This window comes from Hypanus sabinus, chromosome 14 (assembly GCF_030144855.1).
Source record: "Hypanus sabinus isolate sHypSab1 chromosome 14, sHypSab1.hap1, whole genome shotgun sequence".
NCBI lineage: Eukaryota > Metazoa > Chordata > Chondrichthyes > Myliobatiformes > Dasyatidae > Hypanus > Hypanus sabinus.
The window spans coordinates 96336325-96363012 of record NC_082719.1 but is presented as its reverse complement, the minus strand read 5'-3'; the positions used below and the strand labels follow the sequence as shown (position 1 = coordinate 96363012).

The 26688-nt window shown below is 41.3% G+C and overlaps 1 protein-coding gene across 1 annotated transcript in view; it reads right to left on the bottom strand.

The window, feature by feature from the left end:
- Nucleotides 1-26688, bottom strand: part of atp8b1 (ATPase phospholipid transporting 8B1) — a 179668-nt gene that overhangs the window by 25181 nt on the left and 127799 nt on the right. The window contains exons 13-21 of the mRNA XM_059989680.1: nucleotides 21721-21929; nucleotides 20016-20059; nucleotides 18592-18748; nucleotides 17119-17307; nucleotides 13145-13257; nucleotides 7701-7865; nucleotides 6496-6607; nucleotides 4025-4100; nucleotides 470-587 (exon numbers count right to left, since the gene is read on the bottom strand). Coding sequence (XP_059845663.1) covers nucleotides 470-587; nucleotides 4025-4100; nucleotides 6496-6607; nucleotides 7701-7865; nucleotides 13145-13257; nucleotides 17119-17307; nucleotides 18592-18748; nucleotides 20016-20059; nucleotides 21721-21929 — 1183 coding nt within the window. The remainder of the gene's footprint in view (nucleotides 1-469; nucleotides 588-4024; nucleotides 4101-6495; nucleotides 6608-7700; nucleotides 7866-13144; nucleotides 13258-17118; nucleotides 17308-18591; nucleotides 18749-20015; nucleotides 20060-21720; nucleotides 21930-26688) is intronic.

The window sequence follows — 26688 nt, the reverse complement described above, 5'->3', positions numbered from 1 at the left end:
GAATAGGTTAGACTTTATTCCTTGGAATGTTGAAGACGGAGGGGAGATTTGATAGAGGTATACAAAATTATGAGGGGTATAGATAAGGTAAAATACATGCATGCTTTTTTCCACAGTGGTTGGATGGGACCGCCACCAGAGGTTATGGGTTAAGGGAGAAATGTTTAAGGGGAACATGAGGGGAAGCTTCTTCACTCAGAGGGTTGAGAGTGTGTGGAATGAGCTGTCAGCACGTGGTGCATGCAAGATATATTCCAATATTTAAGAGAAGTTGAGATAGGTACATGGATAGTAGGGGTATGGAGGGCTATGGTCCCGGTGCAGGTCAATGGGAATACTCCATTTAAATGATTGAGCATGGACTAGACAGTCCTAAGGTCCTGTTTCTGTGCTACACTTTTCTATGAGTTTATGTACTGCCGCAGGCGTTTCTGTGAAACATAAAAAGTGAACAATGTCCATTACATACCAGCCAAGAGCCAGTGATTATCATTGCAGGGTTTTCCTCCTTTTTGAAGACATCTTTTATGCTGGCATTGGTTTCTTTGAGTGCTGATTTTCTTTTTTGCATTTCGCTGAGCAAGGAACTGAAAAAGTAATTAAGACCATAAGACTAAGGAGGAGAATTAGGTCATTTGGCCCATCGAGTCTGTTCCATCATTCAATCATGGCTGATCTTTTCTTCCCCTCCTTAGCCCCACTCCCCAGCCTTCTCCCCGTAACTTTGATGTTGTCCAATCAAGAAACTATCAAACTCAGCACTGTGGTAATAAATTCCACAAATTCACCACCCTCTGGCTAGAGAGATTTCTGTTTTAAATGGATGCCCCTCTATCCTGAGGCTGTGCCCTCTTGGTCCTAGCCTAGACACCATGGGAAACATCCTTTCCACATCTACTCTGTCTAGGCCTTTCAACATTAAAAAGGTTTCAATAAGATCCTCCCTCATCCTTCTAAATTCCAGCAAGTACAGAGCTATCAAATGTTCCTTGTATGAGAACCCTTCCATTCCTGGAATCATCCTTGTGAACCTCCTCTGAACCCTTTCCAATGCCAGCACATCTTTCCTTAGAAGAGGAACTGTTCACAATTCTCAAGGAAAGGCCTCACCAGTGCCTTATAAAGCCTCAGCATCACATCCCTGCTATTCTAGACCTCCAGAAATGAATGCTAACATTGCATTTTCCATCCTTGCCACTGACTCTACCTGCAAGCTAACCTGTTATTATTTCTCATGCCTCGTTTTCTTGCAGACCTATATCCAACTCTCATCTCCCTTTTATTTTTTGCATACTTGGAAAAGCTTTTGCTATCCTATTTGATATTGTTTGCCAGCTTGTTTTCATAGTTCATCTTTTCCCTCCTAATGATTCTTTTAGTTGCTCTCTGTAGGGTTTCAAAAGTTTCCCCATCCTCTGTTTTCCCACGAATTTTTGTTTTGTTGTAAGCCCTCTCTTTTGCCTTTATATTAGCTTTAACTTCCTTCGTCAGCCACTGTATTAGTTTGCCATCTGAGTATCTCTTTGATTTGGACAGTATTTATCTGGCACTTTCCTCATTTTTCCCAGAAACTCACACCATTGCTGCTCTGCTGTCATCCTGGCCAGCATCTCCTTCCAATTTACTTTGGCCAACTCCTCTCTCATACCACTAATATCATTTAAATTTACATCTAAAGTTCTGCACCCTTGATACTAGTTGCTTTGTACAGAAGACAGGTGGTGGGGTGGAGACAGGTCTCTTCTGAAGGAGGTGTAAGTCACTTCTTCCTTCCACTAGGCTGCAGTTCACCCAGATCAGGGTCACATGAAGCCACGGGAGCAGGTGGTGGATGGTCGGATGAGGAGCCGGTGCAGATCAGAAGTCCTGGTTATGCGACCACTGATACCAGGCAGACAACCTCTGAAGAGTTTGGATAAAGGCTGCGGTCATCAACCTTGTAAAGACATCACCCAGAAGAAGGCAATGGCAAACTTTTTAATGTAGAAAAATTTGCAGAATATAATCATGGTTACGGAAAGAATGAAGACAAGGCGACAGTCCAACTTACATCTGCTTGAGAAAAGAAATAAACACAAGAGATTCTGCAATGATAGAAATCCAGAGTAACACACACAAACTGCTTGAGGAACTCATCAGTTTCTGGCAGCATCTATGGAAAGAAATAAAGAGTCGACATTTTGGGCCGAGACCCTTCATCAGGACTCTTGCCTTTCCCACCCCCCAAAGATGCTGCCTGACCAATACTTTGTGTGTGTTACTTTAGAAAAATCTTTGCAAAGTGGAAATAGCTTTAAAAAAGTTGCTTTGTTACACACTCAAGTTATTGATGAGGAATGCCCTTATGGAACAATTAGATATAATTACTTAGCCTAAAGATGGAGAGTTGATATTGATTATTGTGATGGAATGTGATTTTAAATAAAGGTTATCAGAACAATATCTTCTGATACATTCATGTCAGCTGCAAACCTTTTACCTCTGAATAATAAGACCTTGAATTCCACTCTAAGGTTCTCTAGGTTGATTATTTCTTGACAATTTAGATGAGACAAACCACCTACATTCATGTGTGGGTTTTAAAAACCAGGCAACAAGATTTGGACATGATTAGTGATTAGCATAACACTATATAAAAACACAAGCGATGGGAAGAAACGTTCAAAGCCAGAGTTAAGGGCACTCTTACTTCAGTCATTAAGCAAAAGAACATAGATGATTCTTGTGCTTACACACAGTCTAAAACAACTTACTGAAGACCCATTTACTTCACCATGTGAGAGGACACCCCTTACACTAAACATTCACAGAAGTAAGCTTCCCTACCAAACTGCACCATATTCCGTCATCTGAAAGTTCCTGACAAGATTCCGGAACACTTCCCTCACCTCTGGAGTCACTTCTCAACTACGGCATACATACACAAAATTCAACACTAGCCTTTGGCCATCTGTGGAAAATAACATCTGAAGGTTGAGATCTCTAAGCCTCAAAGGCCATTACCTGCTTGCCAGCAGTGACCCCTGTTATCTGAGATAGAATCTTTCTACAGCAGATACCTTTAAGCATTGGAAGAATTTTTTCCAAATCCTTCAATACTTACAGGGCAACCAGGTCAACAAGATCCTCTTTAAGGTTAATAATTCAACAAAACATACTTAATTACACTCATTTGGCACCAATAGAGCACTCATGTAGTGCACATACTCCTGAAACAGACTCTATTCAGACTTTCATCTTGGCAGAAGAGTATGAGGTGGACAAGAGGAAATTTTTTCTTTGAAAAATTCAATAATTTCTTAATTGTGACTGCTCAGTTGAAAACACCCAAGTTCATATTATTTTTATTTAGAGATAGAGCCCAGTATAGAAAAACCTTCCAACCAAACAAGCCCACATCATCCAGTTGATCCAGGTTGTTGGTACTGCAATAGTGTTATGCTAACCACTATGCCAATTTATTGGTACTGCATAGGACCCCTGGTAAATGGCACCATCTCTCAAGCAACCCACACCCTGCCCTATCAAACACTTCTTAGTGTAGTTGTCCCAAAATGGCCTCACCAATCACCTCTGAACTCCTTAACCTTATCCTTAACCCTCAAAGACTACCAAGAGGAACAGTAACTGTACTTTAAAAGCAATTACTTTAAGGGAGGGAAGTTTAGGGGAGACATCAGGGGTAAGTTTTTTTTACAAAGAAGGTTGTGGGTGCCTGGAATGACTCACCAGGGATGGTGGTGGGGGCTAAAACATTAGGGGTATTTAACAGCCTCTTGGACAGGCACATGGATGAAAAAAAATAAAGGGTTACAGGGTAGCGTGGGTTTAGTACTTTTTTTTTAAGGAATATATGGGTTGGCACAACATTGAGGGCTGGAGGGCCTGTACTGTGCTGTAGTATTCTTGTGTTCTAGTGTTCAATCTTATTTCCTGTACAGTGCTTTGAAAATCCAAATACTAAACAAAAATGCCTTGTGAATAAGCAGCATTTCTTACATTAGAGGTAAAAAAAAATACTCACTTAATTTCTTCCCCATCATAAAGGGTCATGTCATTGGTTAGCAGTTGACAGGAAAAGCCAATGTTTTCAGCAGTTTCTAGTTGAAGGAAAAAAATAATCTTTTATTAGAAATGCAATCTTATCTCAGTAAGATCATTGAAGAACATTTAACCACAAGAAGAAGAAAAAACTTGAGGTCCTTCGTTGTGTGTTTTATTTTTAAAGAATTCTCCTGCTTGGTACTGAGCAAGCACTGCCGGACAGCTGTTATGATGCACAGTTGGTGCGAACAGTGTGAGAGTTAAATTGTGAAGTGAGCTTTTTTGACTAGATCCCCTAAATTGATTTGGTTGAGTCTATCTTTAAAAATATTAATGTCGAAAATACTGCGCAGGTCTGGCGGCAGAAGATTCCACTCTCTTGTTGACCTTGGGTAGAGGGAGTACTGGTAGCAAATCTTGTCGAATGAGGGGGCTTTCCAGTATGTAAGGTCCAGTTTGCTGTCGAGTTGAACTGACCCTGGGATGAATTTAGATATCTGATGGAGTGATGTTGGGTGTTACAAGTAGGTCCAAGCTTTAGCAAAAACAGCTGCCTCTCCTGTCTTTGTGCTGCTGCTAATGGGAAGGAGACAACTTAGGCCCCACACCTGGAGGCTGAGAAACAGTTATTACCCTTCAACCATCAGGCCCCTGGACCAGTATGGATAACTTCATTCACCTCAACGCTGAACTAATCCCCAGCCCACTTTGAAGGACTCTACATCTCACGTTCTCAATCCCATTTATTATTTAGTTATTATTATTATTGAGTGGGATGTGTGTGGAAAACATGACTGTGGGATAGTGGTCTCGGTGAAAACTGGCACAGAAGGATGGAGGTCTTGGCCTCACAATCCGTGGACACACCCAATGTTCAAACTAAAGTACAGACGTTGAGACCTGGAGGTTGGAACCCTGAGTCTGTAAATCTCCACGAGTCCACTGAGGAAGAAGGAGACCCAATATCTGTGAATGCACCAGTCCACTGACGGCTGGAGGCTGAGGAAGATGGCCAGTCTCAGGGTTGGAGGACCGTGAATGTGTATAGGTGGGATGGAGGGACAGGGCTTGTATTGCTGTTGTTATTTTGTTGCTTGATGCGCTCTCTGTGTCTGCTGAACATTACAGGCATGCTATATTGGTACCAGAATATGCAGTGAAAATGCAGGCTGCCCACAGCACATCCTTGGGCGTGTTCGCTGTTAACGCAAAAGACGCATTTCACTGTACGTGTGGATCTACATGTGATAAATAAATGAATCTGAGCCTAAAGCTCAGTGCAGGATCAATGGTCTTCCAAGTGTTGTGAAGGGACTGTTTTTGCATGAATGGCTGCTAATATCTACAGAACATGAAAATCTCGTAAGTTCCCAACTGGACTTCAACTATGCATGCCTCGTTTCCTCTGTGTTGTAGTAATAGTGGATCCATGAGAAAAATTACAGACCTTAAAACTCACAGATAGGTGGAGGGTCAAGTAGTGTTGAGGAAGCAGCAAGGGAGTCTGCAGAAGAACTTGAACAGACTAGGAGAATGGGCAAAGAAGTGGCATATGGGATATAGTGCAGGGAAGTGTATGGTCATGCACTTCGGTAGAAGGAATAAAAATGTAGACTATTTTACAACTGGGGATTGAATTCAGAAGACAGAGGTGAAAAGAGGTTTGGGAGTTCTTGTGTAGTTCCTCTTATTCATTAACCCTAAATGCTAACTTGCAGGTTGAGTCAGCGGTAAGGAAGGAAATATTGGTGTTCATTTCAAAAGGACTAGAATATGAAAGCCAGGACGTTGTGCTGAGGCTTTAATGAGACATTGGTCAGACTACATTTGGAATATTCTGGTCACCTTATCATAGGAAGGATGTGAAAGCTTTTGAGAGGATGCAGAGGAAGTTTACCAGGATGCTGCCTGGATTGAAGAGATTGTCAACCCAGAGCAAGCTAGAGCTTTTCTCTTTGGATCAAAGAAGGATGAGAGGTAACTTCATAAAAGTGTACAAGATGATAAGAGGCATGGATTAAGTTGATAGACAGAGATTTTTTCCTGAGGCTGAAATGGCTAATATGAGGGACCATAATTTTGAGGTGATTGCAGGAAAGTATGGGGGGGGGGGGGGGTGACTGTTAGAGATAACTTTTTGTTTTGCAGAGAGTGATGGGTGTGTGGAACACACTGCCAGGGCTGGTGGTAGCGGCAGATACGTTAGGGCCATTAAAGCAATTCTTAGTCAGGCACATTGATCATAGAAAAATGGAGGGCAATGTGAGAGGGAAGGGTTAGAGTAGATTAAAATGGCAACATGACATTGTTGGCTAAAGGTCCTGTACTATGCTGTAATGTTCTATGTGCTACGTGGTTAACAGAATTTTAAGTGTCAAATATTGATGTTGGGAACTTGAACCACTGGTTTACAATCATCATCACAAAAATGCAAATATAGTGCATAGTTACCTTTCTTGTCCCCTGTTAGCACCCAGATCTTAATATCACCCTTTTTAAGAACATCAATAGTCTCTGGAACACCATCTTGCAGTTTATCCTCTATCGCAGTGGCTCCCATTAGCTGGAATACAATGAAAAACATGTTTGAAGGTGAGGGTTACTGGCATCAAGTAAGTAATATCTAGAATTATACATAAATGATCATTCAATTGAATTAACACAGACAAATGCTGGAGGAACTCAGCAGGCCAGGCGGCATCTATGGAAAAGAGTGAACAGTCAACATTTTGGGCCGAAACCCCTCATCAGGACTGGAATTCAATTGAATTAGCCCACATTTATTTTCATCGTTGCAGGGGAATGAATAGTGATAGTTAATAACTAGTAAATAGGATGTAGGTTGTGCTAACATGGTATCAGAGAAACACAGACGAAAGCAGAGATTTGGAATGCAGCAATGGCAACACCCAAGTGTCAGAACTTCACTGATTATGTTATCACCCACATTATCTATGCCTCCCTTAATTACTATAAGGTCACCCTATATTTTCCAGCATTCCAAGACATAAAGATGCAGCCTGACCAAACTGGGTGGTGCGAGTGTGGAATGAGCTGCCAGGGAAGTGGTGGATGTGGGCACGATTTCAACATTTAAGAGAAACTTGGACAGATACACAGATGGGAGGGGTACTGTCCGAATGCCGTTCAATGGGACTAGGCAGATTAATAATCTGGCACAGACTGGATGGGCCAAAGGGCTTGTGTCTGTGCTGTAGTGTTCTATGACTCTAACCTCTCCTCTTAACTCAGGTTTACAGCTTGAGAGATTGCAAGCAGATCAGATATTCAACTGCATTCAATTTAAAGACCACTTCATTTTTTCAACTAAATCTGAAGCAAAAATAAAAACAAATTCTTAAAAACATTCCACATTGTAAATTATTAAAAAAGGTAAATTGCTTTGAACAATTTCTGCCTCTGGAGAATTCAGGGCCAGAATGTAGTCAGAATGATAATAGCAATCAATTGTGAGGAACATTGAGACTTCCAACCTAATTCACATTTGTATGTGACTCCCTAGCTTGCTGACAATTACAAGTGTAAACATTAGCATTTCTAATAGAGCTGGTACATACTGGGCAGTCAGGCAGTTTGAATTAACCATCAAAGACCATCAAACAGAAAGAAAATTATCCAAAAAAAAGCACAAGTACCAACAAATCCTTCTCAATTTCTTCATAGACTCTATCAAGTGCCTCATCACGGTTGTTTGTGGAAACGCTGGCAGCTTTAAACTTTATATTCCACTTCTCAAATTCCCCTTCACTGATGTCCTTGTATGACAGACACAGAGTTCTGAGCGTCTCATCTGCAAATTCCTAAAAAAATATATTTATATCATGATTATTTTATTTTCAGACAAGAAATTAAAACACCTCTTCTACCTCCAGGTGGAAGAGAAGTGCAAGCAATTTTGTGAACTTGTACAGTTAGTGAAATGAGCAGACCAGTGGTAGGTTTTACTATGAAAGAGAAATGATTTGGAAACTTTAGACAATAGACAATAGACAATAGGTGCAGAAGTAGACCATTCGGCCCCTCGAGTCTGCACCGCCATTCTGAGATCATGGCTGATCTTTCACTATCAATACCCAGTCCCTGCCTTGTCCCCATATCCCTTGATTCCCCTATCCATCAGATATCTATCTAGCTCCTTCTTGAAAGCATCCAGAGAATTGGCCTCCACCGTCTTCCGAGGCAGTGCATTCCACACCTCCACAACTCTCTGGGAGAAGAAGCTCTTCCTCAACTCTGTTTTAAATAACTGACCTCTTATTCTCAATCCATGCCCTCTGGTACTGGACTCTCCCAACATCTGGAACATATTTCCTGCCTCAATCCTATCAAATCCTTTAATTATCTTAAACGTTTCAATCAGATCCCCTCTCAATCTCCTCAATTCCAGCGTGTACAAGCCCAATCTTTCCAATCTCTCTGCGTAAGACAGCCCTGCCATCCCAGGAATCAACCTAGTGAATCTACGCTGCACTTCCTCAATTGCCAGAATGTCCTTCCTTAAACCTGGAGACCAAAACTGTACACAATATTCCAGGTGTGGTCTCACCAGGACCCTGTACAAATGCAAAAAAACATCCTTGCTCTTGTATTCAATTCCCCTTGTAACAAAGGCCAACATTCCATTTGCCCTCTTCACTGCCTGTTGCACTTGCTCATTCACCTTCATTGACTGGTGAACTAGGACTCCTAGGTCTCTTTGCATTTCTCCCTTACCTAACTCGACACCGTTCAGACAATACTCTGCCCTCTTGTTCCTGCTTCCAAAGTGGATAACTTCACATTTATTCACTTTGAATGACATCTGCCAAGTATCTGCCCACTCACCCAGCCTATCCAAGTCTCCCTGTATTCTCCTAACGTCCTCTTCGCATGTCACACTGCCACCCAGTTTAGTATCGTCAGCAAACTTGCTGATATAGTTTTCAATACCCTCATCTAAATCGTTGACATAAATCGTAAAGAGCTGTGGTCCCAATACAGAGCCCTGTGGTACCCCACTAGTCACCTCCAGCCAGTCTGAGAAACACCCATTCACTGCTACCCTTTGCTTTCTATCTGCCAACCAGTTTTCTATCCATGTTGAAACCCTGCCCCCAATGCCATGAGCTCTGATTTTACTCACCAATCTCCTATGTGGCACCTTATCGAATGCCTTCTGAAAATCTAGGTACACAACATCTACTGGCTTACCCTCATCTAACATCCTTGTTACACCCTCAAAAAACTCCCAACAGATTAGTCAAGCATGATTTGCCCTTGGTAAATCCATGCTGGCTCGGCCTAATCCTATTTCTGCCATCTAGATGTGCCACTATTTCGTCCTTAATAATGGACTCAAGCATCTTCCCCACGACTGACGTTAGGCTAACAGGGCGACTTTAGTCCTTTACAAACTCCACCTACCTAATTATCACGAAGATCTCGCTTGTGAACAGATTTTCTGCCTCAGTTTCTCTCCTCTGTTTCAGGCAATTGCTTAAGCTAAGGACATTTGATATTAGTATCACATTGAGACTATTCAAAAGATAGTAGCAGATTTAAAAGAATGGAGCTGGATAGAGAACTGGAGGAGGGTGAATGGAAGCTCAAGGACTTGTACCCTGGTAACAAATATTCTGCAAATACAGTATGTGTTTTGACTCATGACAGACAAGATTACACAGTGAGCAATAAATACCGAATTATAAGTAGTGAAGATTTGCCTTTTCCTTTAATTCTGTATCTGGAGCCTTAGCAGTACAGTAGGTTAGTAGTTCTATTACACAATTACAGTGCAAGTGACACGCGTTCAATTCTGTCACTGTCTGTGAGGAGTTTTACGTTCTCCCATGACCATGGGGGTCTCCTCTGGGTGCTCCAGTTTCCTCCCACATCCCAAAGACATACGATGTAGTAAATTGTGGGCATGCTAGTTCACATCAGAAGCATGGCAACACTTGAGGGCTGTCCCCAGCACACTATTGGCCGGTATTGGTCATTGATACAAATGGAGCATTTCTTTAAAATCTTTAAAAACTGTTCCAGAACCTGATACTGAGGGACCTAAGGTTTATATATCTCTTGCCCAATGTACATGTGAGAAATGACATTAATCCTTTAAAACAGATTATGAGTCCCCGGCATTTGCTTTAGCATGTGCCCTGTGAGTACTGAAGGAGAAGTGAAACGGGGTTGCAGAGGGAATAGCCCCTGTGGAATGAGGGGAGGAGAGAGGTGGAGAGATTCCATGGTTGTTCCACACCGAATCCTCCAAGAGGACCTCAAACTTGTCGTGCTTTGGAGGCTTTGCATGCCTCAATGACCCAGAGAGCAATGTTGGCTGGAGTCAGGGTTTTAGGTTTTGGCTCTTGGTAGGGTCACTCATGCCAAACAGGTCAAAGGGTAGAGGACAGACTTAGAGTGTTCCACCGGCCGTCCAATTTGGGGGTTCAGCTCAGGACTAACAACACGGACCGGTAAAACAAAATCATTATGGAAATAGCAATGAAGAATTCTTTTACATCTGAGTGTGTCAGTATTCTTGAGTCTCCACCCAGCACTTGCATGACTGACAGTAGTGAAAACTGAGAGGAAGCTACTGACATGATGAAGGAAGCTCTGAACACCGCCAGCAATGGAGGACCTTCACTGCTGCCCTAAATGGCAGTGGCGTAATGGGCAGTAAGCAAGTCCACACTGGATATTTACTGGCTCGTGCATGTCAAGACGCGAGAGAGTGATTACCTCCTCCACAGAGCTTCCTTCTTTCTGCAGCAGTGTCAAACCAGGTTCTAGCCGAACGCCAAAACATAACCAAAGTATAATAACAGCTTTGTGTTGCCCGGTTACACTAAGTTGTAATTAGGCAGAGCAGATTGCTTCATCCATAAGATTCATGAGGTTTGTATTTACCTTGCCCTTTGATAGGCAAGTTCAACCCAGAGAAGTGTGAAGGGATTCACTTTGGAAGATTGAACCTGAAGGGACAGTACAGAGTAAATGGAGGGATTCTCAGCACAGGGAGCGCTCAAAGTTACTGAGCAAGTTGATAGGGTTGTTAAAAAGGCATATGGTGTGTTGGCCTTCATTAGACTGAGTTCAAGACCTGTGAAGGAAAATTGCTGCTCTATAAAACCCTGGTTAGACCACACTTGGAATATGATGTCCAGTTCTGGTCACCTCATTATTGGAAGCACGTGGAAACTTTAGAGAGGGTGCAGAGGGGATTTACCAGGAGGCTGCCTGGATTAGAGGCATGTCTTATGAGGATAGGTTGAGAGAACCTTTTGTTTTTCTCTTTGTAATGAAGGAGGATGAAAGGTGACTTTACAGAGGTGTACAAGATGATAAGATGGTTAGATCAAGTAGATAGCCAGGGCTTTTCCCCCAGGGTGGAAATGGTTAATACAAGGAGGCATAATTTTAAGGTGATTGAAGAAAAGTATAGGGGGATGCCAGAACTAAATTTTGCTTACACAGAGACTGGTGGGTGTGTAGAATGTCCAACAAGCAGTGCTGGTAGGGGCAGATACAACAGGGCCATTTCAGCTCATGGATGATAGAAAAATGGAGGGTTGTGGAGGGGGGGAAGGCTCAGATTGATCGTGGAGTAGATTAAAATGTTGGCACAATATCGCGGGCTGAAGGGCCTGTTGTATGGTTTATATTAAAGCCTTTTTATCATACCAGAATGTTCAATATTCTATCCTCTCTGTACTATATTGAAAGAGTACTGAACACAACAGGGGGAAGTATGGAGGTTTGGGGCATGAACAGGTCAAGTCAGAGGACACAACACCAACAGTCGAGGTGACAGCAGCAGGAACAGAGGCTATAAGATGCATCATCAACTCTTCTATAGCCCAAGCCCTCTTTCAGCAAGCATCCTTGGCCTTGATAATGAACATTGTGCATTAGCATTGTATTAGGTGGGATTGTGAAAAATAACGATTGTTCTCTATTCGACGCAATTGTTGAGGCCCGATGACCAGAGCCCTGAGTTTATGGATCTGTGCACATCCACTGGGAAAGGCAAAGGCCCAACGTTTGCAAATCGCTGAGTGCGCAGGTTGCTGGAGGCCAAAGACTGCCTGTCCTGGGTTTAGAGGACCACACACATGCGTGGGTGAATAGGAGGGAGGAATGGGGCTCATTTTGCTATCGTGTTCTGTGTTGTTCTGGTGGGCATATTACGTTGGCACTGGACTGTGTGGTGCCAATTGAGAGTTGTCCCCAGCAGATCCTTGCGTGTGTTGTTAACACAAAGAACACATTTCACTGTATGTTTTGATGTACATGTGATAAATAAATCTGAATCTGACAGATGAAATAATGATTTGACCACAGAATCAGAGGTTGCTCTAAGTTATTTTTCAAAGCAGACTAAATCTTTCACAGAGTGGTCCTGGGGCTCAGTTGGATTACTTACACCTTAAAACTTGTACACGTAGAATTGAGTCAACCCCTGCCAAAAACATGGATGAGAGTTTTCTCATTACCCACCCCCAGTCCCCAACACTCATTTAAAAAGTGGCCATCGGTAAAGTACAGTCTTGTCATGTTCTAATTTTCTATGGACTGAGTTTCAATGGCTGCCCATTACCTCTTCAGTGACATTAAACATGAACAAAGACTATTTTTGTTTCAAGAGGGCAGGAGAAATTATAACCCAGTAAGCTCTCTTTACAATACAATGAACTATAATATGAAGCACATCAGGGTTATAGAACCAATGCTCATCTATCTTCTCTGCTCTTACAATCTTATTGACATCCTTCCTGTAGGTCAGTGAGCAGAATTGCACACAATACTCCAAATTAGACCTCCCCAACATCTTATATAACTTCAACATAGCATCCAAATTCCTATACTCTATACTTCGATTTGTGAAGGATAATGTGTGAAAGACTACTAGATTGAATTTTCTAAAAATAATTGGAAAGCCTTCTGACCTCAGCCTCTAAAGAATTATATTTGAAAACTCAGGTAAAGTGTCATTCATGGGCAATTAATCCATGAATCTCAGATATGGTACAAGAAATGCATTGGGATAAATGTAAGAAATGTAAACGTAATTTGTAAGAAATTGAGTTTTTTTCACCTTCAAAGCTTCTTCTGTATTCTCTTTATTTGGGTTGTCCGGATGTAATCTCTCATAGATTACTGTATCAGCCCCTTTACAGTAGAGTTTGACTTTGCCTTCTGGCTCTCGCACTGCAAAGATACAATAGTTTGTAACTCACCTTCAGGCAAAGAAAGCATTTCAAAACAAGTTATAAGACTGTAACATAATGCTAAGTTCAATCTGACCAGAAGTGGCTATCTTTTCAATGTAGCACACAAAATGCTGGAGAAACTCAGCAGGTCAGGCAGCATTTATGGAGGGGAATAAAATGTTGATGATTTGGGCTGAAACGGATTAAGAGGTGTTGCTCCTCCACTCTGAGGGTGACAGGGGCAGATGCCAATGACCGACATGGAGGAATAGGTATGGGATGTAGCATTAAGACAGAGAGCCATAGGCAAAACCTATCTTTTATGGTGATTGGAGTGTAGGTGCACAATGTAGACTTCATAAGGACTCACCAATGTAGAGGAGGCTGCATCAGGAGCACCAGATACAGTAATATTGGACTGCTGCCTCCTCCTACAACTTCCATGTATTGAAGACGAGCATATTAAAGTCATTTCTTTTAAATATAAGCACTTATTTTCTGCATTGATATGTTGGGTCCAGGATCTAACCAACAAATTTGTTGTAATTCTTTGAAGAAGTAACAAGCAGGATAGACAAAGGGAAATCCGTTGAGGTTGTGTACTTGGATTTTCAGAAGGCCTTTAACAAGGTTCCACACATGAGGCTGCTTAACAAGTTAAGAGACCATGATATTACAGGAAAGATACTAGCATCGACAGGGCATTGCCTGATTGGCAGCAAGCAAAGTGAGGGAATCAAGGGAGCCTTTTCTGAATGCTGCCAGTAACTAGTGGTGTTCCACAGGGGTCTGTGTTGGGACAGCTTCCTTTTATGTTACATGCCAATGACTTGGATGATGGATTTGATGGAATAGAAGGCTTTGCGGCCAAGCTTGTGGATGATACGAAGATAGGTGGAGGGGCAAGTAGTGTTGAGGAAGCAAAGAGGCTACAGATTAGGAGAATGGGCGAAGAAGTGGCAGATGGAACACGGTGTTGGGAAGTGTATGGTCATGCAAGTTGGTAGAAGAAACAAAAGCAAAGACTATTTTCTGAATGGAGAGAAAATTCAAAAATCTGAGGTGGAAAGGGACTTGTGCAGGATTCCCCAAAGGTTAATTTGCAGGTTGAGTCAGGTGTGAGAAAGGCAAATGTAATGTTAGCATTCGTTATGACAGGACTACAAAATAAAAGGAAGGATGTGATGTTGAGGCTTTACAAAGCATTCATGAGGCCTTACTTGAAGTACTGTGAGCAGCTTTGGCCCCCTTATCTCAGAAAGGATGTGCTGATATTAGAGAGAGCTCAAAGGAGTTTCACAAAAATGATTCTGGGATTGAAAGGCTTATATGAGGAGCGTTTGATGGCTCTGGGCTTTTACTCACTGGAATTTAGCAGAATTAGGGGGAATCTCATTCAAACCTATCAAATGTTCAAGGGCTTCAGTAGAGTGGATGTGGAGAGAATGTTTCCTATGGTGGTGGGATCGAAGAGAAAAGATCACTGCTTTAGCATAGAGAATGTCCATTTAGAATGGGGATGAGGAAGAATTTCTTTAGCTAGGGAGTGCAGAATCTGTGGGAGTCATTGCCACAGGTAGCTGTGAAGACTGTCGTTGGGTATATTTAAGACAGAGGTTGATAGATTCTTGATTGGTCAGGGCATGAAGACATACAGGGAGAAGACAGGAGACAGGAGCTGAGAAGAAAATTGATCAGCCATGAAGAAATGGCACAGCAGATTCAATGGGCCAAATAGCCTAATTCTGTTCCTATATCTTATGGTCTTATATTGTTGCAGTTACTAAGAAGATATGACACCGGCTATATTTCATTAGGACTTTGAGGAGATTTGGTATGTCATCAGAGACACTTGCAAATTACTATAGGTGTACCATGGAGAGCATTCTAACTGGCTGCATCACCGTCTCGTTTGGGGTGGGGAGGGGTCACTGCACAATCACACAGGACATGCCCTCCTCTGATTGCTACAATCAAGGAGAAGGTACAGGAGCCTGAAGGCACATACTCACCGATTCAGGAATAGCTTCTTCCCCTCTGCCATCCAATTTCTGAATGGACACTGAAACCATGAACACTACCTCACTACCTTTTTTCACTCTTTTTGCACTACTTATTTAACATTTTATATATCTAAATATTACTGTAATATACAGTTTTTATGTATTGCAATGTACTGCTGCTGCATAACAACAATTTCGTAACATGTGCCAATGATATAAAACCTGGTTCTGAATTCACACTTCATTCATCCTGCTATCCTAATATATAATATAATAATAATATATATTATAATTATTATATTATTTTATATATATTACAATATAATATATATAATACACATATCCTAATCTGCAACAAAAAATGCACTCTGAACCATATTTACTTTGAATTACACAATTGGTCAGACTTCACTTGACCAATTGTAAACCACACTACATATGCAACTCGTGAGATTTGATCATATTTAGACTGTACCTTCAAATGTCTATTACAAAGTAAAAAACAAAATAACATTTTCTGATTGGTAAAAATTTCCTCTGTGCATTTAATGCAGCAACAGCAGACTTGCTCCAAAAACAGGTTATGCTTTATAGCGTCAGTTGTGAGATTGGAGTTGTAGTCACGCCACTGTGTGTAAGGAGTTTGTACATTTTTCCCCATGATCGCATGGGTTTCCTCCCAGTGCTCCAGTTTCCTCCCATATTCCAAAGACGTACAGTTAGGGTTAGTGAGTTGTGTGAATGCTGTGTTAGAGCCGGAGCGTGATGACACTTAAGGGCTGGCCAGAACAATCCTCATTGATTTCAGTTGATGAAAATGACACATTTTCTTGTATATTTTGACATACAGTACTGTGCAGAAGTCTTGGGCATATATACATTATATAGCTAGGGTGCCTAAGACTTTTGCACATTACTGTATTTGTCAATGTGGAGCAGAAATCGAGTTTGTAAATCTGGCAGGAGCAAAGGATGTTGGGAACGGAGAGGGTGGAGCACCATGAGAGGGGTGTGAGATGGGGCAGAGAAGGAGTGCCAGTGGCGGGGAGCGGGTGGTGTGGGTGGAAACACACCCAGCCCTGAGACACCAGGCAAGGTTACCTTGACAATCGAAGTGCCAAATCAGGAATAACTTTTGTTTCAGAAAATAGGTCTTTGCTTCGTTCCTGAAATTGCCTAAAACATAGCACAAAGTTGATCAAGTGCTTGCAGCTGCATTTTAAATTCTAATGAAAGAAAAACATTATCCTTCTTGACACTGACTGGTTGCAATGTATAGTTCTTCACCAAATTGGTAGCCTAGTGGTTAGTCCAGTCACCTTACAGTGCCTGTGATCATCAAATGGGGTTCAATTCCTGCCACTGACTGTAAGGGGTGTGAGGGTTTACTCTGGGTGTTCCAGTTCCTCACATATTTCAAAGATGTACAGTTAGGGTTTGGGTTAGTGGGCATGTTACGTTGGTGCCAAAAGCATGGAGACACTTCGCCCAGGACAATCCTTGCTGATTTGATTTGATGCAACGTGACTCACTTCACTGTACATCTCAAAGTATTGCGGGAAGGGGGCAGGGAGGGAGTGAGAAGCAGCAGAGAGATTTTCTGTAATGATAAATAAACCAATTGTTTAGAATCAAATGACCTTGCCCGGTGTCTCAGGGCTGGGTGTTTCTACACCCACGCCAAACCCTTGCCCCTGGCACTCTTTCTCTGCCACCTGTCCCACATCCCTCCTGCAGTGCTCCTCCCCGCCATTCCCCACATCCTTTGCTCCTGTAATGAATTACTTAATTAAATAAAGCTCATCTTTCAAACACAGAAAAATTTCAAACAAGCAACTGTGTGAAATTCTACTTACAGATGATGGACATTCGCTTCCTGTCACTATTGAAATCTAAAATAGCGAGCACTTCATATGTCCTTTTTATCCCCAGTTCACTTATCGTGATGGAATTCTGTGTCCGGGAGAGAAAGGCATATCCGAAATTCCTGGCTGCTGTGACAAGGGCTCCTTCATCAGGAGAAGCAGCTTGGTAGGTGATTTGCCCTGTTTACAGAAGCAAAATAAAATTGATTGAGCTCCAGCTTAACACTAACTGTCAGGATGTGCACTGACAATTCTGGAACCTACTTGCAGAAGAAAAACAGACTCCAATGTAGAGATGGCGACCAAAGTTTATTCTTAAGAATTCCAACAGAATATCGATGGCTTGGCTGAGCGACACTGCAAGATGTATCATTCTCTAAACTAGGACCCCACGATTAGTGCAAATTAGACATCCGCTTAAATGATACAAGGTACATGGAGTACCTGAGCCTATCAAAATAAACTTAACGAGCTTATATAGAAATCACCAGTAGACCACATTACAGAGAGTGAATCTCTCGAGAAAAGCACAAGTAACTCTAAATGATTAATGACTCTCGTTAAGCAATTAATTAACTCGGGTGCCCTAAAAACACTGGAGTCCAATGCTCTCCGGCCTGAAGAGCTTGTGACAGCTAATGTATGCAATACCCCTGGTAATCTTTCATAGAAAAACTGATGGATGCCACAGGTTGGCCATGGTTGGAAAGACGGATGCTTGGCACTGAGTCAGGGATGTGCGTGGCCATCATCATTCTGACTGCTGGGGAGGATGGAGGGACTGTAATAAAGGGCACATTTGCAAGTCAGACTGTACTGGAGTATTGCAACCAGTTTTGGGCAGGAGTGCCGGTATTTGAGAAGGTCCAGAGGAGGGTCAACGAATGATCCCGGGAATGAAAAGGTTAACGTGTGAGGCACATTTCATGGCTCTCAGCCTGCACTTGCTGGAGTTTAGAAGCACGAGGGGGATCTCATTGAGACTACATCCAAAATGCTGGAGGAATTCAGCAAGTCAGGCAGCAACTATGGAAATTAATGAAGTTTACATTTCAGGCTGAGAACCTTCATCAGGACTCTAAAATTGAACGGCCTGGATAAAGTGGATGTGGAGATGATATTTCCAATAGTGGGAGAGTCTAGGACAAGAGGGCACAGCCTCAGGATAGAAGTATATCCCTTTAGAACAGAATAAGGAGGAGTTTCTTTAGCCAGAGGGTGGTGAATCTGTGGAATTTGTCACCGATGCCAGTGGAGGCCAAGTCATTGGGTAGATTTAAAGCAAAGGTTCATAGGTTTTCGATAAGTAAGGGTGTCAAAGCCTATGGGGAGAAGGTTGGAGAATGGGAGCTGAGATAGAAAATAAATTAGCCATGATCAAATGGCTGAGCATACTTGATGGGCTGAATGGCCTAATTCTGCTCCTGTGTCTTATGGTTTATACAATACTTGTACAATAGTTACCGTTATTTTCTTCCACCATCACGGTGTGACAGAGAGCAAGCAATTTAAAGAATTCTCCTGCTGATGGATCACGTCCTGAATTAATAAGTTGAGGCAAATAATGGTCATAAAATCTGAGTTTCCCATCAGCATATTCATTCCAGCTGAAGTCCACAAGCTGAAAAAATATTTCAAGTAAAATTAATTATTTTTCAGCGATTTTAAAAATGATCAGTAACAACATAATTACTTTGGTTATTACAATTCTTAACTAGAAGTAATTTCACCTCATTCATACGTAGGTATACAAAAGTGGGAGAGATATAGATTATGTTATTTCTGCAACTCCAAAACATCAATCTAATTGAAAGCAAGAAGTTGGGAACCCAGAAATAACGTGGCTAGTTTCGCTTTTTCTTTTAATGAGGTGCACATATGACATGATGGCGTGATGACGCCGGCCATTCACGTACTTTTACATAATGAATTATTTAAACAAACAAGAATTCTTAATCAAACAAACATTTACAATATTATTGAAATATTAAATACACAAAAGACCAAGTTATTTGAAGTAGGTATTTTCCACTGAGGTTGGAAGAGACAATAACTAGAGGTCTGAGAATAAGGGTGAAAGGTGAAATTAAGGGGAACATGAGGGGGAGCATCTTCACTCAGAGGGTGGTGAGAGTGTCGAATGGGCTGCCAGTGGAAATGGTGGATGTGGTTTTGATTTCAGCATTTAATAGACATTTAGACAAGTAAATGGATGGGAGAGGCATGGTGGATTATAGTCCCGGATAATAAGACTATGTAGAGTAATAGCTCAGCACAGACTAGATGGGCCAAAGGGCCTGTTTCTGTGCTTTAGGATTCTAGATGGTGGGCAGAAGGAGAGGCAAGAAAATGTTATTGGCATGTATGTGACATCTGAAAACACTTTTGCTATGATTGTACCAAGGAGAGGATGTACATGAGCAAGAGGAACAGGAGCAGATTAATGGTAATTGTTAAGTGCATTAGTAAATCAGCCCTGCCTGTTAGTGCAGACACCAGATAGGACCAGACGGTGACAAATCTAGAGCAATACTCACAGGACACTGGAAAAACGTGGCAGGTCAGGCAGCATCTATGGAGAGCAGTAAACAATTGATGAGAGTCTCAGCCTAACATGTGCCATCTATTCCTCTCCATAGATGCTACCCGTTCCTCCAGTACTTTGTGCCTGTTGTTCTGGGTGCCCAGTATCTGTCGAACCTCTTGTGTTAAGGGTAATTCTAGTGAGCTTGGTGATAGAAAAGGGGCAGTGCCGGAAGGTGGCATGCTCTACAATGCCATTATCCTGCTGAATAACTCAAATAGTTACAACATGCTTTCACTTGTATTCCTCACCAGGTAACTGCTTAATACAAGTACAAATTATAATCTTCATATTTTATACTTGCCTCTGCTTTGTCAGTTCTGTCTCCTACAGCGTTACGCAATTCCCCTGCAGAAGCAGCAGAAAATTGGATTTAGAACTTCACGTCAACCATTATCCACCATCTACATGTAACGCACTGTAAGGTTTCACTGCTAATGTGATGGCCTCTCTGTAATGTTCCATTGCTGAGGTAATGCTTTCTCTGTAGCAGCAATGTTTGGGTTATGACTAGAGATAACGGGGCTTTGGAGTGAGAGGGACATTGTTCTTTCTTATGGGTCTGGGAGCAGGGAATTTGCAGTCCTTTCTCAGGGGGAGATGAGGAGAGAAGATGTGAATGGGGACAGTTGGTAGACCGCTGGACGGAGTGGACTTAGAGCAAGGGTCTGAGGGTCGGCTGTGCCCAGAGGAGGTTGACAGGGAACAAATGGACGGAACCGTGAGCTCTAATGTTACATATTAGACTGTTTCATGAGAATGGGCCCTTTTCTTTTTCTGTTTCTTTACTAACCTTAGTGTCAAATTAAGAACTATAAAGCTCAATTGTTTAATCACAGATTGTGTACTGTATGTTATTTTGTGGTACTGATTTGTCACAGGCGAACATATCACGCAGCATCCACCCAATCAAGATTTCTCAAGTTTGGCTGGGCCGAAGGCTGTTTTACCCTAGATTAAGCCGCTAGCCGAACCGTGAGCTACATACACACAAGCTCAACTGATAGATCATCTGTGAAGATAAAGCTCTGCCTACTCTACCTGTATCTTGCCTAGCTTTTAATATCTTTAGGTTGATAACACAAAAGGTCTTACATTGGTCAGACTGCACTTGGAATATAGTGAGTAGTTTTGGGCCCATTATCTAAATACAGATGTGCTGGCATTGGAGAGGGTCCAGAGGAAGTTCACAACAATGATCCTGGGAATGGAAGGTTTACGCACAAGGAGCATCCGATGGCTCTGGGCAAGTACAAGGCTTGTACTTGCTGGAGTTTAGAACAGAGGTTCCCAACCTTTTTTTATGCCATGAGCCAATACCGTTAAGCAGAGTCTATGGACCCCACATTGGGAGCCTCAGGTTTAGAAAAAAATGATGGGGGGGTGGGATCTCATTGAAACCTACCGAATATTGAAAGGCCTGCACTGAGTGGATGCAGAAGGGACGTTTCCTATAGTACCCGAGTCTAGGACCAGAGGGCACAGACTCAGAATAGAAGAACAACCCTTTAGCACAGAGATAAGGAGGAACTTTTTTTAGTGAGATGTTGGTAAATCTGAGGGATTTATTGTCACAAACAGCTGAGGAGGGAAAATCATTGGGCATATTTAAAGTGGACTTTGATAGGCTCTTGATTAGTCAGGACATCAAATGTTATGGGGAGAGAGTGGCAAATGGGGTTGAGAAGGACAATAAATCAGCCATGATAGAGTGGCTGAGCTGACTCAGTGGGGTGATTCTGTTCTTAAGGAATATAGAATATGACGTAACTGGACGGATATGGATGATTAACAGGAAGAGGATTTCAGTACAAATTGGCATCAAGATCAGCACATCTTGAGCTAAATGGCCTCTCCAGTGTTGTGTTCTACTGTTCTATCCAGGGGTTGGAGTAGCATTGTATGCACGTGGACCACAACTGAAGGACAAGAGAAGCTTGGGAGGAGTTAACTGGAGATGGTCAAGCATTGGAAGGAAAGATAAAACCACATGAGAGGGTGAAATGTACCATATGTTGTGCCGTTGATACTACACTTCTTAAATGCCATAATGTTCTGTGTCAGAGTTCCTGTCTTATCGGAGAAGATATACTCTATCTGCCCGAGTTGTTCAGTCAATGTGGTAGTGCGGGCTTTGGCGGGTGTATCCTTCTCGGCATAGTACATCTGGAGGTCCCAGTTTATCAAGTAGCTTTGGCCCATACGGATCACTTCAACACTGAGGGAGAAACATTGCATAGATCATTAGGCAACAGATAACCTGCTTGCTCATAATCACCCCAAATACAATGGTCAAGTAAAATATACACCCACTGGCCACTTTATTAGGTACCTCTGTACACCTGCTCATTAATGCAAATATATAATCAACCAGTCTATCATATGGCAGCAACTCAGTGCATAAAACCCATGCAGACGTGGTCCAGAGATTCGGTTGTTGTTCAGACCCAAACATCAGAATGGGGAGTAAATGTGGTCTAAGTGACTCTGACCATGGAGTGGTTTAGGTATCTCAGAAACTACTGATCTCCTGACATTTTCACACAGGATGCTCTCCAGAGATTACAGAGAATTTGTGAGAAACAAAAACAAACATCCAGTGAGCGGCAGTTCCGCTGGGAAAATTGCCTGATTAATGAGAGAGGTCAAAGGAGAATGGCCGGACTGATTCAAGCCGACAGGAAGGTGACTGTAACTCAACCACACATTACAACGGGGGAGGGGGGTGGGTGCAGAAATGAATGTACAACACGTCGAAGCTTGAAGTGAATGGGCTTCACCGGCAGAAGACTACACTGGGTTCCACTCCCGAATCTAATGAAGTGGCCACAGTGTGCACTTGACAACTTAATTTTTCCATAATGAACCAATACTTAAATCCGATGCTAATTAGTACTTAGTACGGGTAGTTTGGCTCTTAGCACCGACACAGTGCCATTCAAAAACAACATTCCCAAGAATTTTAATGGAAAAATTATTAAAGCTACACACAGAGGCACATGAAAAGAGATAGTTAAAACATCACACACAAAATGCTGGAGGAACTCAGCAGGTCAGGCAGTATCTATGGAGGAGGAGAAACAGTCAAGTTTCGGGCTGAGACGCTTCATCAGGTCTTAGCCCGAATCATCGGCTGTTTATTCATTTCCAAAGATGCTGCCTGACCTGCTGAGTTCCTCCAGCATTTTGTGTGTGTTGCTCAGAAATATTTCAGGTCTGAGAACCTTCATCAGAATACCAACTGTTTCACATTCACAAATTCTGCATGAGCATCTCTCGTACAGTCTGCTGGAATGATGTTAGACCTAGAGGTAGAACTAATATCACTTCCTTTGCATTGAGAAGGAATGTACCTTTCCACAAGACCATAAGACATGGGGGACGTCATGTGTTGACGTAGGATCGAGATGCTGGAACCCAGCTCTCCCGTAAAAAATCAGTAAATTAACATTAAGTGAAGAAAAGTTAGTTAATACTTTCTAAAAGTTGCTTATAAACTACTCCGGATTGTTTCAAGTTATGCCTTATAAACAGAAGATGAAGAAAACTACTACCATGAAGACAACGCAAGTTGGAACAGAATCAAGGCCCACTTCTGCCAAAGAACCGCGGGCTCAGGTACATTATACCAGATAATGTAACTCGGTTATTTAGTATAATTCATTTGGCTCAAAAGAAGGAGGAAATGAGTGTGGTAGTTGCTTTAAATTATCCTATAAATTAGAAGAATATGGGAAAATATCAGGTTACAAAATAAATCGGGATAAAAGTGAAATTTTACCTCTTACTAAAGGAGATTACAGTCAATGTCGATTAATAACTCAATTTAGATGGCCAGCAAATGGTATAAAATATTTAGGTATAAGAGTCGATAATGATATAAAGAACTTATACAAATTAAATTACTTACCATTATTGAAAAAAATTCAATAAGATCTTGATAAATGGGTGATATTACTAATAACATTAGTAGGTAGAGTAAATACCGTAAAAATGAATATATTCCCTAGACCACAATACTTATTTCAATCACTACCAATACAATTACCCCAGAAGTTTTTTCAAGAGTTAAATAAATATGTGAGGAAGTTTCTTTGGAAAGGTAAGATGTCAAGAATATCGTGGGAAAAATTGACATGGAAATTTGACCTTGGAGGGTTACAACTTTCAAACTTTAAAAATTATTATAAAGCAAATCAACTTAGATTTATTGCATCTTTTTTTGATGAAGATAAACTGGCATGAATTAGAATAGAACTAGATAAAATAGGAGAAAATATACCAGAAGATTTTATATATAAGTGAGAATCTAAATGGATACGGGAAAAGAAAGAATCTCCAATATTAAAACATTTGATTGATTTATGGAATAAGATAAATATTGATGATGAGATAAAGAAATCTTTATTAGCAAAGAGATCTCTATTTCAAAATAAATTTATTCCTTTTACAATGAATAACCAACTTTTATACAACTGGTTTCAAAAAGGGATTAGATATATAGGAGATTGTTTTGAAGGAGGTATATTAATGTCATTTGATCAATTAAAGAATAAATATAAAGTATCAAACAACACTCTGTTTTGTTACTTCCAATTAAGGGCTTATTTAAGAGAAAAATTGGGTATTGGGCAATGTTATTGCCGAAATCTAGTGAAATAGAAGCTTTAATTCAAAAAGGAAAAACTAAAAAATTTATTTCTTGTATGTATAGCTTGATTCAAAAACAGGCAACTAAACAAGGAGTCCATAAGTCAAGACAAAAATGGGAAAGTGACTTGAATATTAAAATTGAAGAAACAAATTGGTCAAGACTATGTCTTGATAGTATGACAAATGCAATAAATGTCCGGTTAAGATTAGAGCAATATAATTTTTTACATCAATTATATATTACACCACAAAAAATAAATAAATTAAATCCAAATTTATCTGATCATTGTTTCCGATGTAACCAAGAAATTGGTACTTTTTTACATTCTACTTGGTTTTGTTCTAAAATTCAACCTTTTTGGACAAATTTAAGAGTTTTATTGGAACACAACTTCCACATAGTCGAATATTATTTTTATTAGGTGAAATTGAAGGGATAAAATCAAAACCCAAACTGAATAAATATCAGAAAGAATTTATAAAAACTGCACTGGCAGTAGCCAAAAAGACTATTGCAGTTACTTGGAAATCGGATGCATATTTAAGTATAGATTGTTGGAAGAATGAAATTTCCAGCTGTATTCCACTTGAAAAAATTACTTATATTTTAAGAGATAAATACGAAACATTTTTGAAAATTTGGCGCCCTTATTTACAAAAGACAGGATTAAATATATAGGTGCTCTGAAGATAAAATAATTGGTTATTTGGGGAAAGAAATAAATATATATACTAAAGTTATTATGAACTCCGTGGAGCATGTGGGGATCTTCTGAAATCCAGGCACTCTTTCTTTCTTTCCTTCTTTCTTTCTTTTTTTTTCTATAGGGATGTTAGAGAGGAGGGGCTAAGGGGAGGGGGTAAGGTTATTATTTTTTTCTTTCTGTAATCATCTGAAAACTTAATTTAAAAAGTTTAAAAATAAAGACCGTAAGACACTCAGGCTCATATGAATCAGGAGCCATTTCCTTATACAAATGTGTATGAAGGCACATGATAGTGGTGGAACGTGTATGAAGACACATGATAGTGGTGGAACGTGTATGAAGGCACATGATAGTGGTGGAACGTGTATGACGGCACATGATAGTGGTGGAACGTGTATGACGGCACATGATAGTGGTGGAACGTGTATGAAGGCACATGATAGTGGTGGAACATGTATGACGGCACATGATAGTGATGGAACGTGTATGAAGGCACATGATAGTGGTGGAACGTGTATGAAGGCACATGATAGTGATGGAACGTGTATGACGGCACATGATAGTGGTGGAACGTGTATGACGGCACATGATAGTGGTGGAACGTGTATGAAGGCACATGATAGTGGTGGAACGTGTATGACGGCACATGATAGTGGTGGAACGTGTATGAAGGCACATGATAGTGATGGAATGTGTATGAAGGCACATGATAGTGGTGGAACGTGTATGATGGCACATGATAGTGGTGGAACGTGTATGAAGGCACATGATAGTGATGGAATGTGTATGAAGGCACATGATAGTGGTGGAACGTGTATGACGGCACATGATAGTGGTGGAACGTGTATGAAGGCACATGATAGTGATGGAACGTGTATGAAGGCACATAATAGTGGTGGAACATGTATGACGGCACATGATAGTGATGGAACGTGTATGAAGGCACATGATAGTGATGGAATGTGTATGAAGGCACATGATAGTGGTGGAACGTGTATGAAGGCACATGATAGTGATGGAACGTGTATGACGGCACATGATAGTGATGGAACGTGTGGGAACACTTGCGGGCTGCCTCCAGCCCCAGCTCTACCTTAGGTTGTGTTGATTGTTAGATCAAACGACACATTTCACTGCATGTTCCGACGCACACGTGATAAATAATCAATCTGAATCTGAGTCTGGGATGCAAGTCCGAGACACCATTTATTGTGCTCTCAATCCAGTCCTACAATATTTTGGGCATGAAATGTTGGCCCCAAAAGATGTGGCGGCACTTGAGAGCCGTCCCCAGTACATCCTTGGGTTGCGTTGGCTGCTAATACAAATGATACATTTCACTGCATCTTTTGATGGACAGTATTGTGCATATATAAAGGTAGGATGCCTAAGGCTTTGCTCAGCACTGTATTCGTCAACCTGGAGCGGACAGCAAATTTGGAAATTTGACAGGAGTAAAGGATGTTGGGAGTGATGAGGGTGGAGTGCCGTAGGAGGGGTGTGGACAGGTGGTAGAGAAGGAGTACCACAATGGTGGATGGCACAGGTGTAGACACACCTACCCCAAGGCACCAGGCAAGGTCATTAGATTCCAAACAATTGGTTTATTGATCATTA